This window comes from Hyperolius riggenbachi, chromosome 9 (assembly GCF_040937935.1).
Source record: "Hyperolius riggenbachi isolate aHypRig1 chromosome 9, aHypRig1.pri, whole genome shotgun sequence".
Classification (NCBI taxonomy): domain Eukaryota; kingdom Metazoa; phylum Chordata; class Amphibia; order Anura; family Hyperoliidae; genus Hyperolius; species Hyperolius riggenbachi.
In genome coordinates this window covers 287,415,161-287,429,286 of record NC_090654.1, presented here as the reverse complement: position 1 = coordinate 287,429,286, position 14,126 = coordinate 287,415,161, and the positions used below count along the sequence as shown (strand labels likewise).

General features: G+C 46.0%; 1 protein-coding gene across 3 annotated transcripts in view; it reads left to right on the top strand.

The window, feature by feature from the left end:
• The window catches only part of CLMN (calmin), a 170,930-nt gene that overhangs the window by 123,903 nt on the left and 32,901 nt on the right, over positions 1 to 14,126 (top strand). For all 3 annotated transcript variants that reach the window (XM_068254734.1, XM_068254735.1, XM_068254736.1), the window contains 3 exons: positions 561 to 656; positions 7,305 to 7,388; positions 11,461 to 11,553. In XM_068254734.1, coding sequence (XP_068110835.1) covers positions 561 to 656; positions 7,305 to 7,388; positions 11,461 to 11,553 — 273 coding nt within the window. The remainder of the gene's footprint in view (positions 1 to 560; positions 657 to 7,304; positions 7,389 to 11,460; positions 11,554 to 14,126) is intronic.

Here is a 14,126-nt window from a genome sequence, read left to right as displayed (position 1 = left end):
GACATAATAGTAGAATGCAGTAAATTATCCAGGATGCACACTTTTACATTAATGTTTCCTGGTTTCAGCATGAGAAACACTTCCTACATCTATATTGCTTTATATGTGTATGTAGCCCCCGCCCAGTTATGCTTAGCCTAGGCTGTTTAGCTATGCACAATTTTTCTCCCTGAGTATTCTGGGAGACCAGGTTTTATTTCCACTGGCTTTGGGAACTCTCTGTGAACAAACATTCACCAGAGCTGCACCTTCCAGCAGTAAAAATGTCACCATGTGATAAATGTCGTAAATCAGGATGAGGAAACATTTTACAATGGGCAAACACTGACTAAATGATTTTTTTTTTTTTAAATAAGCAATTTATTATGTTATGAGATGCTAGTAATTCTACACCTGCTAAAATTTACAGATCCATTTCCAAACTGCAAACATTTTCAGTAGATAAGCATAAAATTTGCATCAACTCAGATTTTTTTTTTATAGCTCATAGTTTTTTGTAAATATCGCTACCACTGCTATTAGTAATAATCATCATCTTGTCCCTTTGTTTGTGCCCACAGTGCATCCCACCTCTGGTGGTCAAAGATCTGTTTGTGGACATCCAGGACGGGAAGATCCTCATGGCTCTCCTGGAGGTGCTAACAGGGCAGAGCTTGGTGAGTCATCGAGAACGTTTACATTTTGTTTCTGAATGTCTAGTTTATTAAAACGATCAGAAACACGACCCATAGATTATGCGCCCTCCCAGCCCCCAGCCTGCTGTGCTTGACTTTAGAAGGAACCCGAGGTGTGAGTTTTAAGCTACGTACACACATACGACAACGAACGAACTTTTAATTGACGAAAGAACGACCTAAGTAAAGTTAGCTTTTAAAGGTGTGTAACGATCTGATCGTTAGAACGAACGTTACATCACGTAATGCAAATATTGCTATTGCGCATAAAAATGAAAAATGAAAAGTTCCATGGAGAAATAGCGTAATGCGCATGTCAAGCCTAGTACGAATGACCGTTTTCCAACGATGTACTACTTTTGCAATCGATCGTCGTTGGAAAAAATCCGCCAAGCTAGATCGTTCATTTTTAACTATCTAGCTCGTCCATCATTAGACTTAATGGTCGTTGGCTGCTTTTTTTTAAACGATCGTTGTTTGAAATGATCGGGGAACGATTGTTTCAAACGACTATAGTCGCATGTGTGTACGTACCTTTATGGTGTGTACACACTTGAAAGATTAATGAAAGATCTTAGACCAATCTTACCCCCTTCCATGTAGTATGAGAGCCACACCTACACAGTCTATTCTATGGAGCTGCACTCCCCATCAGACAGAAATCTTACCCCCTTCCATGTAGTATGAGAGCCATACCTACACAGTCTATTCTATGGAGCTGCACTCCCCATCAGATAGAAATCTTACCCCCTTCCATGTAGTATGAGAGCCATACTCTACACCAGTGATTCCCAACCTTTTCCGGCCCGGGGAACACTTTCTGACCATATTTTTCTCCGGGGAACGGCGGGGGGCGCGCGGGTGTTTGCGCGACCTAGTGGACAGTGCCGTGTGTAGCAGGCTATGGGGGGGGGGGCTGGGGTGCGGCTGCATAGCTAGCATAGTTGCCCCAGTATAGGGAGTTTAGTTGCCCCAGTATGGTTAGTATAGTTACCCCAGTATAGTGCCCCAGTATAGCTAGTATAGTGCCCCAGTATAGCTAGTATAGTCCCAGTATGGATAGGTAGTGCCCCAGTATAGGTAGGTAGTGCCCCAGTATAGCCAGTAAAGTGCCCAGTATAGCTAGTATAGTGCCCAGATAGCTAGTATGGTACCCAGTATAGCTAGTATAGTGCCCAGCATACCTAGCATAGTGCCCAGCATAGCTAGCATAGGTAGGTAGTGCCCAGTATAGCTAGTATAGTTGCCCCCAGTGTAGCTAGTTTAGTTGCCCCCAGTATAGCTAGTTTAGTTGCCCCCAGTAAAGCTAGTTTAGTTGCCCCCAGTAAAGCTAGTTTAGTTGCCCCCAGTAAAGCTAGTTTAGTTGCCCCCAGTACAGCTAGTTTAGTTGCCCCCAGTATAGCTAGTACAGTTCCCCCCAGTATAGATGCCCAGGAGGGGGGAAGCAGCGCTAGAAGGAGGGGCAGTGGAGGCAGCGGTGGGGAGGGGGGAAATATCCCCCCCCCCTCCCTCACCTGGGACCCCTCCTTCTGCCTCTCTCCCCCTCCGTTTAGCGGTGGCAAGTGCAGGGCGGCTCGGCGGCGGGGAGACATGCGCAGACTTACCACTTCTGCGTTCCAAGCGCCGGCAGCGTCATGTCGTCAGATCTCCGCCTTCAATGCCGCCCACTGCTCTTCCGCTAATCAGGAAGCACAGTGGGCGGCATTGAAGGCGAAGATCTGACGACATGACGCTGCCGGTGCTTGGAATGCAGAAGTGGTAAGTCTGCGCATGTCTCCCCGCCGCCGAGCCGCCCTGCACTTGCCACCGCTAAATGGAGGGGGAGAGAGGCAGAAGGAGGGGTCCCAGGTGAGGGAGGGGGGGATATTTCCCCCCTCCCCACCGCTGCCTCCACTGCCCCTCCTTCTAGCGCTACTTCCCCCCTCCAGCGTACTGGACGGCACACCTGGCACCATGCCACGGCACACCAGTGTACCGCGGCACAGCGGTTGGGAATCACTGCTCTACACAGTCTATTCTATGGAGCTGAACTCCCCATCAGACAGAAATCTTACCCCCTTCCATGTAGTATGAGAGCCACACCTACACAGTCTATTCTATGGAGCTGCACTCCCCATCAGACAGAAATCTTACCCCCTTCCATGTAGTATGAGAGCCACACCTACACAGTCTATTCTATGGAGCTGCACTCCCCATCAGACAGAAATCTTACCCCCTTCCATGTAGTATGAGAGCCACACCTACACAGCCTATTCTATGGAGCTGCACTCCCCATCAGACAGAGATCTTACCCCCTTCCATGTAGTATGAGAGCCACACCTACACAGTCTATTCTATGGAGCTGCACTCCCCATCAGACAGAGATCTTACCCCCTCCCATGTAGTATGAGAGCCACACCTACACAGTCTATTCTATGGAGCTGAACTCCCCATCAGACAGAAATCTTACCCCCTTCCATGTAGTATGAGAGCCACACCTACACAGTCTATTCTATGGAGCTGCACTCCCCATCAGACAGAAATCTTACCCCCTTCCATGTAGTATGAGAGCCACACCTACACAGTCTATTCTATGGAGCTGCACTCCCCATCAGACAGAAATCTTACCCCCTTCCATGTAGTATGAGAGCCACACCTACACAGCCTATTCTATGGAGCTGCACTCCCCATCAGACAGAGATCTTACCCCCTTCCATGTAGTATGAGAGCCACACCTACACAGTCTATTCTATGGAGCTGCACTCCCCATCAGACAGAGATCTTACCCCCTTCCATGTAGTATGAGAGCCACACCTACACAGTCTATTCTATGGAGCTGCACTCCCCATCAGACAGAGATCTTACCCCCTTCCATGTAGTATGAGAGCCATACTCTACACAGTCTATTCTATGGAGCTGCACTCCCCATCAGACAGAAATCTTACCCCCTTCCATGTAGTATGAGAGCCACACCTACACAGCCTATTCTATGGAGCTGCACTCCTCATCAGACAGAGATCTTACCCCCTTCCATGTAGTATGAGAGCCACACCTACACAGTCTATTCTATGGAGCTGCACTCCCCATCAGACAGAGATCTTACCCCCTTCCATGTAGTATGAGAGCCACACCTACACAGTCTATTCTATGGAGCTGCACTCCCCATCAGACAGAGATCTTACCCCCTTCCATGTAGTATGAGAGCCATACTCTACACAGTCTATTCTATGGAGCTGCACTCCCCATCAGATAGAAATCTTACCCCCTTCCATGTAGTATGAGAGCCACACCTACACAGCCTATTCTATGGAGCTGCACTCCCCATCAGACAGAAATCTTACCCCCTTCCATGTAGTATGAGAGCCACACCTACACAGTCTATTCTATGGAGCTGCACTCCCCATCAGACAGAGATCTTACCCCCTTCCATGTAGTATGAGAGCCACACCTACACAGTCTATTCTATGGAGCTGCACTCCCCATCAGATTGAAATCTTACCCCCTTCCATGTAGTATGAGAGCCATACCTACACAGTCTATTCTATGGAGCTGCACTCCCCATCAGATTGAAATCTTACCCCCTTCCATGTAGTATGAGAGCCACACCTACACAGTCTATTCTATGGAGCTGCACTCCCCATCAGACAGAAATCTTACCCCCTTCCATGTAGTATGAGAGCCACACCTACACAGTCTATTCTATGGAGCTGAACTCCCCATCAGACAGAAATCTTACCCCCTTCCATGTAGTATGAGAGCCACACCTACACAGTCTATTCTATGGAGCTGCACTCCCCATCAGACAGAAATCTTACCCCCTTCCATGTAGTATGAGAGCCACACCTACACAGTCTATTCTATGGAGCTGATCTCCCCATCAGACAGATATCTTACCCCCTTACATGTAGTATGAGAGCCATACTCTACACAGTCTATTCTATGGAGCTGCACTCCCCATCAGACAGAAATCTTACCCCCTTCCATGTAGTATGAGAGCCACACCTACAGTCTATTCTATGGAGCTGATCTCCCCATCAGACAGATATCTTACCCCCTTCCATGTAGTATGAGAGCCATACCTACACAGTCTATTCTATGGAGCTGCTCTCCCCATCAGACAGAAATCTTACCCCCTTCCATGTAGTATGAGAGCCACACCTACACAGTCTATTCTATGGAGCTGATCTCCCCATCAGACAGAAATCTTACCCCCTTCCATGTAGTATGAGAGCCACACCTACACAGTCTATTCTATGGAGCTGAACTCCCCATCAGACAGATATCTTACCCCCTTACATGTAGTATGAGAGCCATACTCTACACAGTCTATTCTATGGAGCTGAACTCCCCATCAGATACAAATCTTTGCAAGATGCTGCACACAAAGATGCTGTACACATGCAACAGATCAGTATGTGCAAAAGTATGTGCATCTTTTAAGTGTGTACACACCATAAAGGTACGTACACACATGCGACTATAGTCGTTTGAAACAATCGTCCCCTGATCATTTCAAACAACGATCGTTTAAAAAAAGCAGCCAACGACCATTAAGTCTAATGATGCAAACCTCCCCCCAATACTTACCAAGCCTCCAGCGACGTCTACCAGCCTTTCTGCAAGCAAGCCGCCGTGTTCCGCATTGGGTCACATGACACGCCGGCTTGTGCGAACTGGGCGCAAGAAGCCGCTAGGGGCCTGCTAGATGATGCAGAAAGGCTGCTAGGCATCGCTGGAGGCTCGGTAAGTATTTAAATAGCTTCTAAACCCGCAAAAAGCACATTCCCCGTTTATCCCTCAGGCATGCCGGTTAGTTGAGACTTCTGGTTGCCTGACTTCTGGGTAACGGGGACTTTGCTGAATTTATTTGCTTTTAAACAATACCAGTTGCCTGGCAGTACTGCTGATCTTTCTGGTCAGTAGGGTCTGAATCACACACCTGAAACAAGCATGCAGGTAATCTTGTCAGATTTGTGATAGACATTTGTCATAGACATCTGATATGCGTGCTTGTTCAGGGCATATGGCTAAAAGTATTAGGCTGGGTGCACACATAACATAACATGAAAGGCTGCATTTTATGTCATGTATTCATTATATGTTGTGTGCGTTTTATGTGCAGCTTTTTTTCTGCGTTTGCATTTTTTTAACCGCAGATGCGTTTTTCAAGCGTCTTGCGTGTGTTTTAATGCGTTTGCGGCTCACATGCGGTTTTCTTTTGCGTTTTATGCAAATCACTAGGAAGACAACAGGAACTGGAAATACATCATAAAACTATTTTTGCTTTACCAAAAACGCATGGAAATGCATACCATTGCGCTTTCATACCATTGCGCTTTCATACCATTGCGCTTTCATACCATTGCGCTTTCACACCATTGCGCTTTCACACCATTGCGCTTTCACACCATTGCGCTTTCATACCATTGCGTTTTCACACCATTGCGCTTTCACACCATTGCGCTTTCACACCATTGCGCTTTCATACCATTGCGCTTTCATTGACTTTCATTATGTGCATTTTAGCTGAGTTTTTGAAGATTATGCAACAAAACCTGCGTTTTATGTGTTTTTTTTTCCTGCGGACCATAGACTTCCATTAGTGGCAAAAACGCAGCGGTTTCCGCAACACTAGCATTTCTGCTATGTGCGCACCCATCCCAAGAGGAGGAAGTGCATTATATCAATGAAATAAACATTTCAGCCTCTATATCCCTGTCACCTCGGGTTCCCCTCAAGTCTGCAGGAAGCAAATTGCATACCTACCAACTTTTTGAGATCAGAAAGAGGGACACTTAAGCCACACCCCTGCCACGCCTCTAACCACGCCCCTAATCACACACTATAAAGATTTCATAACAAGAATATGTTGTTTTATAATTCAAACCACACTGGTCCTTTCTATCCTGGATCATTTTCCATCATATTAACACTTGAAAATAAGAACTATATCCATTTAAAGGTTGGGAATAAAGCTTAGAGTCAATCAAACACATTTTTCAGTAGAAAAATACATATTTAATAACACAGATCTGTACATGAGTCCTGAAAGAGGGACAACTGACAAAGAAAGAGGGACAGGAGTCCCAAAGAGGGACTGTCCCTCCAAAAGAGGGACAGTTGGGAGCTATGAAATTGGAGTCTGTCGGGATTTCCTACAACGACATGTCTGACCGTAGCCACACCCCCTTCGAACATATATATCAGGTCATCTAACAGACTCTGCATTGGAGCAGAGGTTGGTGGCTAACATGATATCGGAGTGAAAGAAAATGATAATTAGAGGACATGATATCTTTAATGTATCCTGGTCCTGGTACTGCCCCTGTTGTCCTCCCCCCCACCCCCCCTAAGGGATGCTCGTTTCACCGCAATCCGTTCCCGTATAGGATATAACCACAAGTAGTCGGGACCTTTGAACCGGATCTTCTCTGGCTCAGCACGCACAGTTTGTTCAGTGCCGCGGCTCTGTGCTGTGTGTATGCGCGGTGCGATAGCAAAGATGACAGGAGCACCACCAGAGCTGCGTCACAGAATGAACTGCGCATGCACAATTATTTTTAACAAGTGCGTAATTTTACATTAGATTTAGCAACAGTTTACGGAATAAATGTCTCCTCATTTTATAATGATTTTTGCTCCTGATTTTAGCTCCACGAGTACAAATCCTCCACTCATCGCATCTTCCGGCTGAATAACATCGCCAAAGCACTGAAGTTCCTGGAAGACAGTAATGTAAGTGTCGGACGCTGATCATATACAGTACATGGGGCAGTTTTCCAGAAAAAACACTTCAGGCTACCGCCTGGAGCACCAGTTACTTTCAGAGGCGTCACACATCCACTGCTGTCTATGGCTGTGTCTTCTAATGTAAAAAATAAACCCCATGTTTGTAGCTTTTATTACACTGCTGGTTTTCAACTGAAACAATAACACAGACACAGCCTTGGAAGAAGCGGAAGGAGGCGCAAAACGGGCATCAGGCTTCTTGTTCCCACACCTGTGTCAGCGTGGGTTTCCACCTGGCACTCCGGTTTCCTCCCACATCCCATAAAACATACAGATAGGTTAATAGGCTTTCCACTAAAGTGGCCCTGTGACACACATAGGACTATGGTAGGATTAGATTGTGAGCTCCTCTGAGGACAGTCAGTGACATGACTATGTACTCTGTAATGTGCTGCAGGAGATGTCACTGCTATATAAATACATAATAATAATATGGTAGGACATTAGACTATGACTATGGTAGGTTTAGATTGTGAGCTCCTCTGAGGTCAGTCAGTGACATGACTATGTACTCTGTAATGTGCTGCAGAAGATGCCAGTGCTATATACATACATAATAATAATATGGTAATGGTAAGACATTACACTATGACTATGGTAGGTTTAGATTGTGAGCTCCTCTGAGGACAGTCAGTGACATGACTATGCACTCTGTAATGTGCTGCAGAAGATCTCAGTGCTATATAAATACATAATAATAATATGGTAGGACATTAGACTATGACTATGGTAGGATTAGAGTGTGAGCTCCTCTGAGGACAGTCAGTGACATGACTATGTACTCTGTACAGTGCTACAGGAGATGTCAGTGCTATATAAATACATAATAATAATATGGTAGGACATTAGACTATGACTATGGTAGGATTAGATTGTGAGCTCCTCTGAGGGCAGTCAGTGACATGACTATGTACTCTGTAATGTGCTGCAGAAGATGCCAGTGCTATATACATACATAATAATAATATGGTAGGACATTAGACTATGACTATGGTAGGATTAGATTGTGAGCTCCTCTGAGGGCAGTCAGTGACATGACTATGTACTCTGTAATGTGCTGCAGAAGTTGTCAGTGCTATGTGAATACATAATAATAATATGGTAGAACATTACACGGTGACTATGGTAGGATTAGAGTGTGAGCTCCTCTGAGGACAGTCAGTGACATGACTATGTACTCTGTAAAGTGCTGCAGAAGATGTCAGTGCTATGTGAATACATAATAATAATATGGTAGGACATTACACTATGACTATGGTAGGGATTAGACTGTGAGCTCCTCTGAGGGCAGTCAGTGACATGACTATGTACTCTGTACAGTGCTGCAGAAGATGTCAGTGCTATATAAATACATAATAATAATAATATGGTAGGACATTAGGCTATGACTATGGTAGGATTAGAGTGTGAGCTCCTCTGAGGACACTCAGTGACATGACTATGTACTCTGTACAGTGCTGCAGAAGAGGTCAGTGCTATATAAATACATAATAATAATATGGTAGGGCATTAGACTATGACTATGGTAGGATTAGATTGTGAGCTTCTCTGAGGACAGTCAGTGACATGACTATGTACTCTGTACAGTGCTGCAGAAGATGTCAGTGCTATATAAATACATAATAATAATATGGTAGGGCATTAGACTATGACTATGGTAGGATTAGATTGTGAGCTCCTCTGAGGACAGTCAGTGACATGACTATGTACTCTGTAATGTGCTGCAGGAGATGTCAGTGCTATATAAATACATAATAATAATATGGTAGGACATTAGGCTATGACTATGGTAGGATTAGATTGTGAGCTCCTCTGAGGTCAGTCAGTGACATGACTATGTACTCTGTAATGTGCTGCAGAAGATGTCAGTGCTATATAAATACATAATAATAATATGGTAGGACATTACACTATGACTATGGTAGGTTTAGATTGTGAGCTCCTCTGAGGTCAGTCAGTGACATGACTATGTACTCTGTAATGTGCTGCAGAAGATGCCAGTGCTATATACATACATAATAATAATATGGTAATGGTAAGACATTACACTATGACTATGGTAGGTTTAGATTGTGAGCTCCTCTGAGGACAGTCAGTGACATGACTATGTACTCTGTAAAGTGCTGCAGAAGATGTCAGTGCTATATAAATACATAATAATAATATGGTAGGACATTAGACTATGACTATGGTAGAATTAGAGTGTGAGCTCCTCTGAGGACAGCAAGTGACATGACTATGTACTCTGTAATGTGCTACAGAAGATGTCAGTGCTGTATAAATACATAATAATAATATGGCAGGACATTAGACTATTACTATGGCAGGATTAGATTGTGAGCTCCTCTGAGGACAGTCAGTGACCTGACTATGTACTCTGCACAGCACTGAGGAAGATTTCGGCGCTATATAAATACTAAATCATAATAACAATAATTCCCCCATGTTTCCTGTCACCTCCAGTACACTTTAACTCCCAAGATTTGAACACAGGCTCATATAAAGGGGCACTGCCCAGCTCCTGTTGTCACCTTCTCTGTAGACTGTCACTATAATCAGTGTGCTTGGTCTTTCCTGCAGCCTGGGGGATGGGTGTTCAGTGACTTAATGCCGTCCTGCACCTCGCTCCTCTGCGGGAGTGTGTAGACTATTCTATAATCGGATTTATGAGGATTAACATTCTCCTCAATTCAGAATGACTTTAAAGCCCGAGTTGGCTGGCTGAAGGATGCCAGATTGTTGAAGCTCCACCAGTCTCTTGTGAGCAATGTATTTACTAGACCATTCTGGGTGTTTATTATTATTATTATTATTATGTATTTATATAGCACATGCAGCACTTTACATAGTACATAGTCATGTCAGTGACTGTCCTCAGAGGAGCTCACAATCTAATCCTGTCATAGTCTAATGTCCTACCATATTATTAATATGTATTTATATAGCACTGACATCTCCTGCAGCACTTTATAGAGTACATAGTCATGTCACTGACTGTCCTCAGAGGAGATAAATGGATCGGCACCACCAAGATACGTTCAAGGCTCTTTTATTGAGCACAGCAGTAACAGACGCTGTTTCGGGCTAGCAAGCCCTTTCTCAAACAGCAGTTTGAGAAAGGGCTTGCTAGCCCGAAACAGCGTCTGTTACTGCTGTGCTCAATAAAAGAGCCTTGAACGTATCTTGGTGGTGCCGATCCATTTATCTTCTTGACTACAGTGGTCCCAAGAGACACTGGGACGGGATTGAGGCACACCTCTACATGCTAAGGTGCTTCTCACTTCACCTACTTTGTCCTCAGAGGAGCTCACAATCTAATCCTACCATAGTCATAGTCTAATATCCTACCATATTATTATTATGTATTTATATAGCACTGACATCTTCTGCAGCACATTACAGAGTACATAGTCATGTCACTGACTGTCCTCAGAGGAGCTCACACTCTAATCCTACTATAGTCATAGTCTAATGTCCTACCATATTATTATTATTATGATTATTATTATTATGTATTTATATAGCACTGCCACTGACAACATCGTCAGCACTTTACAGAGTACATAGTCATGTCACTGACTTACCTTTATACCACATTCATCATCTAATGTCCTATCATAGTAGGAATGACAGTGTGTCGTCCAGTGGGTGGAGTAAGGCGGGAACAAGGCACATACATACACAGTGTTAGGCTTGCTGTCGGTATGGATATACGCACACCTGACTCTCACACTGAGGCACCAGGTGTGTTCCTGACCATTTGCTGTTGTATGCTCCTATTGTCTATTTCCCGAGGAAGCAGGTACAAGCCTGTGAAACGCGTTGGGAACCCCCTGCAGTATACCAAATAAATACTTTATGTTTTTGAATATTACAGTCTCTTGCGTCTGCTTGCAAGAGGCAAGTCCACCACTACCTCCTAAGTATTTTTTAATTCTTTTAACTACTGCTTTTATACTTTTGGCGCCTCTGTTCTATTCTGACTCTCACACTGATCTCGCTGTACGTTTCCTCCTAGGTGAAGCTGGTCAGTATAGATGCCGCTGAGATCGCTGATGGGAACCCCTCCTTGGTCCTGGGGTTAATATGGAACATCATCCTCTTCCTGCAGGTAGTCCATGATTGGGGAATGTTTGGCGATATGGCACTGCGGTACTACCGCAGCTCAGGATGGGTTTGTAATGATAAGTGGCAGTGAATAGACATTTCTCTGTGGATGGCAGGGATCTCTCTAGAGACCAGGATCCTGACATGTCCCTTGTACCCCCATCGGGTACTTTGGATGGGCACAGGGGGGATTTGTGCTTGTCACATTTGCTATAATAAGTTTTGAAAATTAAAAAAAAACATGTACAGTATAAAGAAAAGTGCGTAAGCATCGTTACTAAATGTAACTCTTAGGAGATGATTGACAATCATTTCCATATACTGCAATGTGGAGAGAGAAATGACAACTGTAGTATAGAGGGGAGGGGTAGGAGGAGTGGCATTTGGTGCGCTATGGAGGGGTATGAGCTGCATGGTCTGTACTAGGGAGAGCGGGAGGAGAGGGGGAGCAGTATGTTCCATAGCATGGCGAGAGAAAGGGGAGGAGAAATGGCAACTGTAGTATAAAGAGGGGAGGGGTGGGAGGAGTGGCATGTCCTGTATTATGGAGAGGATATGAGCAGCATGCACTGTACTAGGGAGAGAAGAAAGGAAGGAGGAGCAGTATGTTCTGTAGCATGGAGAGAGAAAGGGGGGAGAGGAGCAACATAAACTGTTCTATGGATGAGGGGAGCTGCTTGAACTGTGCTATGAAGAGTGGATGAGCAGCATGCACTGTGCTATGGAGAGAGGAAGGAGGGGAGGAGCAGCATGTACTGCTCTGTGGAGAAACGGAGTAGCGTGTACTGTATTATGGAGAGGGGTAGAAGGAGCATCAATTTTACCCTTGTTTTGCACATCAGGCAATCAGAAACTAGAGTAGACCATCTAGATCTGTGGCTTTATTGTGGATTGCAGTCTGGCTCCTGTTTTGTGGGTTGCAGTCTGGCTCCTGTCTTGTGGATTGCAGTCTGGCTCCTGTCTTGTGGATTGCAGTCTGGCTTCTCTCTTGTGGATTGCAGGCTGGCTCCTGTCTTGTGGATTGCAGTCTGGCTCCTGTCTTGTGGATTGCAGTCTGGCTCCTGTCTTGTGGATTGCAGTCTGGCTCCTGTCTTGTGGGTTGCAGTCTGGCTCCTGTCTTGTGGGTTGCAGTCTGGCTCCTGTCTTGTGGATTGCAGTCTTGTGGATTGCAGTCTAGCTCCTGATTTGTGGATTGCAGTCTGGCTCCTGTCTTGTGGATTGCAGTCTGGCTCCTGTGTTGTGCATTGCAGTCTGGCTCCTGTCTTGTGGATTGCAGTCTGGGTCCTGTCTTGTGGATTGCAGTCTAGCTCCTGATTTGTGGATTGCAGTCTGGCTCCTGTCTTGTGGGTTGCAGTCTGGCTCCTGTCTTGTGGGTTGCAGTCTGGCTCCTGTCTTGTGGGTTGCAGTCTGGCTCCTGTCTTGTGGGTTGCAGTCTGGCTCCTGTCTTGTGGGTTGCAGGCTGGCTCCTGTCTTGTGAATTGCAGTCTGGCTCCTGTCTTGTGGGTTGCAGTCTGGCTCCTGTCTTGTGGGTTGCAGTCTGGCTCCTGTCTTGTGGGTTGCAGTCTGGCTCCTGTCTTGTGGATTGCAGTCTGGCTCCTGTGTTGTGCATTGCAGTCTGGCTCCTGTGTTGTGCATTGCAGTCTGGGTCCTGTCTTGTGGATTGCAGTCTGGGTCCTGTCTTGTGGATTGCAGTCTGGGTCCTGTCTTGTGGATTGCAGTCTAGCTCCTGATTTGTGGATTGCAGTCTAGCTCCTGTCTTGTGGGTTGCAGTCTGGCTCCTGTCTTGTGGATTGCAGTCTGGCTCCTGTCTTGTGGGTTGCAGTCTGGCTCCTGTCTTGTGGATTGCAGTCTGGCTCCTGTCTTGTGGATTGCAGTCTGGCTCCTGTCTTGTGGATTGCAGTCTGGCTCCTGTTTTGTGGATTGCAGTCTGGCTCCTGTTTTGTGGGTTGCAGTCTGGCTCCTGTCTTGTGGATTGCAGTCTGGCTCCTGTCTTGTGGGTTGCAGTCTGGCTCCTGTCTTGTGGATTGCAGTCTGGCTCCTGTCTTGTGGATTGCAGTCTGGCTCCTGTCTTGTGGATTGCAGTCTGGCTCCTGTCTTGTGGATTGCAGTCTGGCTCCTGTCTTGTGGATTGCAGTCTGGCTCCTGTTTTGTGGGTTGCAGTCTGGCTCCTGTCTTGTGGATTGCAGTCTGGCTCCTGTTTTGTGGGTTGCAGCCTGTCTCCTGTCTTGTGGATTGCAGGCTGGCTCCTGTCTTGTGGATTGCAGGCTGGCTCCTGTCTTGTGGATTGCAGGCTGGCTCCTGTCTTGTGGATTGCAGGCTGGCTCCTGTCTTGTGGATTGCAGGCTGGCTCCTGTCTTGTGAATTGCAGCCTGGCTCCTGTCTTGTGGATTGCAGGCTGGCTCCTGTCTTGTGAATTGCAGCCTGGCTCCTGTCTTGTGGATTGCAGCCTGGCTCCTGTCTTGTGGGTTGCAGTCTGGCTCCTGTCTTGTGGATTGCAGTCTGGCTCCTGTCTTGTGGATTGCAGTCTGGCTCCTGTCTTGTGGATTGCAGTCTGGCTCCTGTTTGGTTGATTGCAGG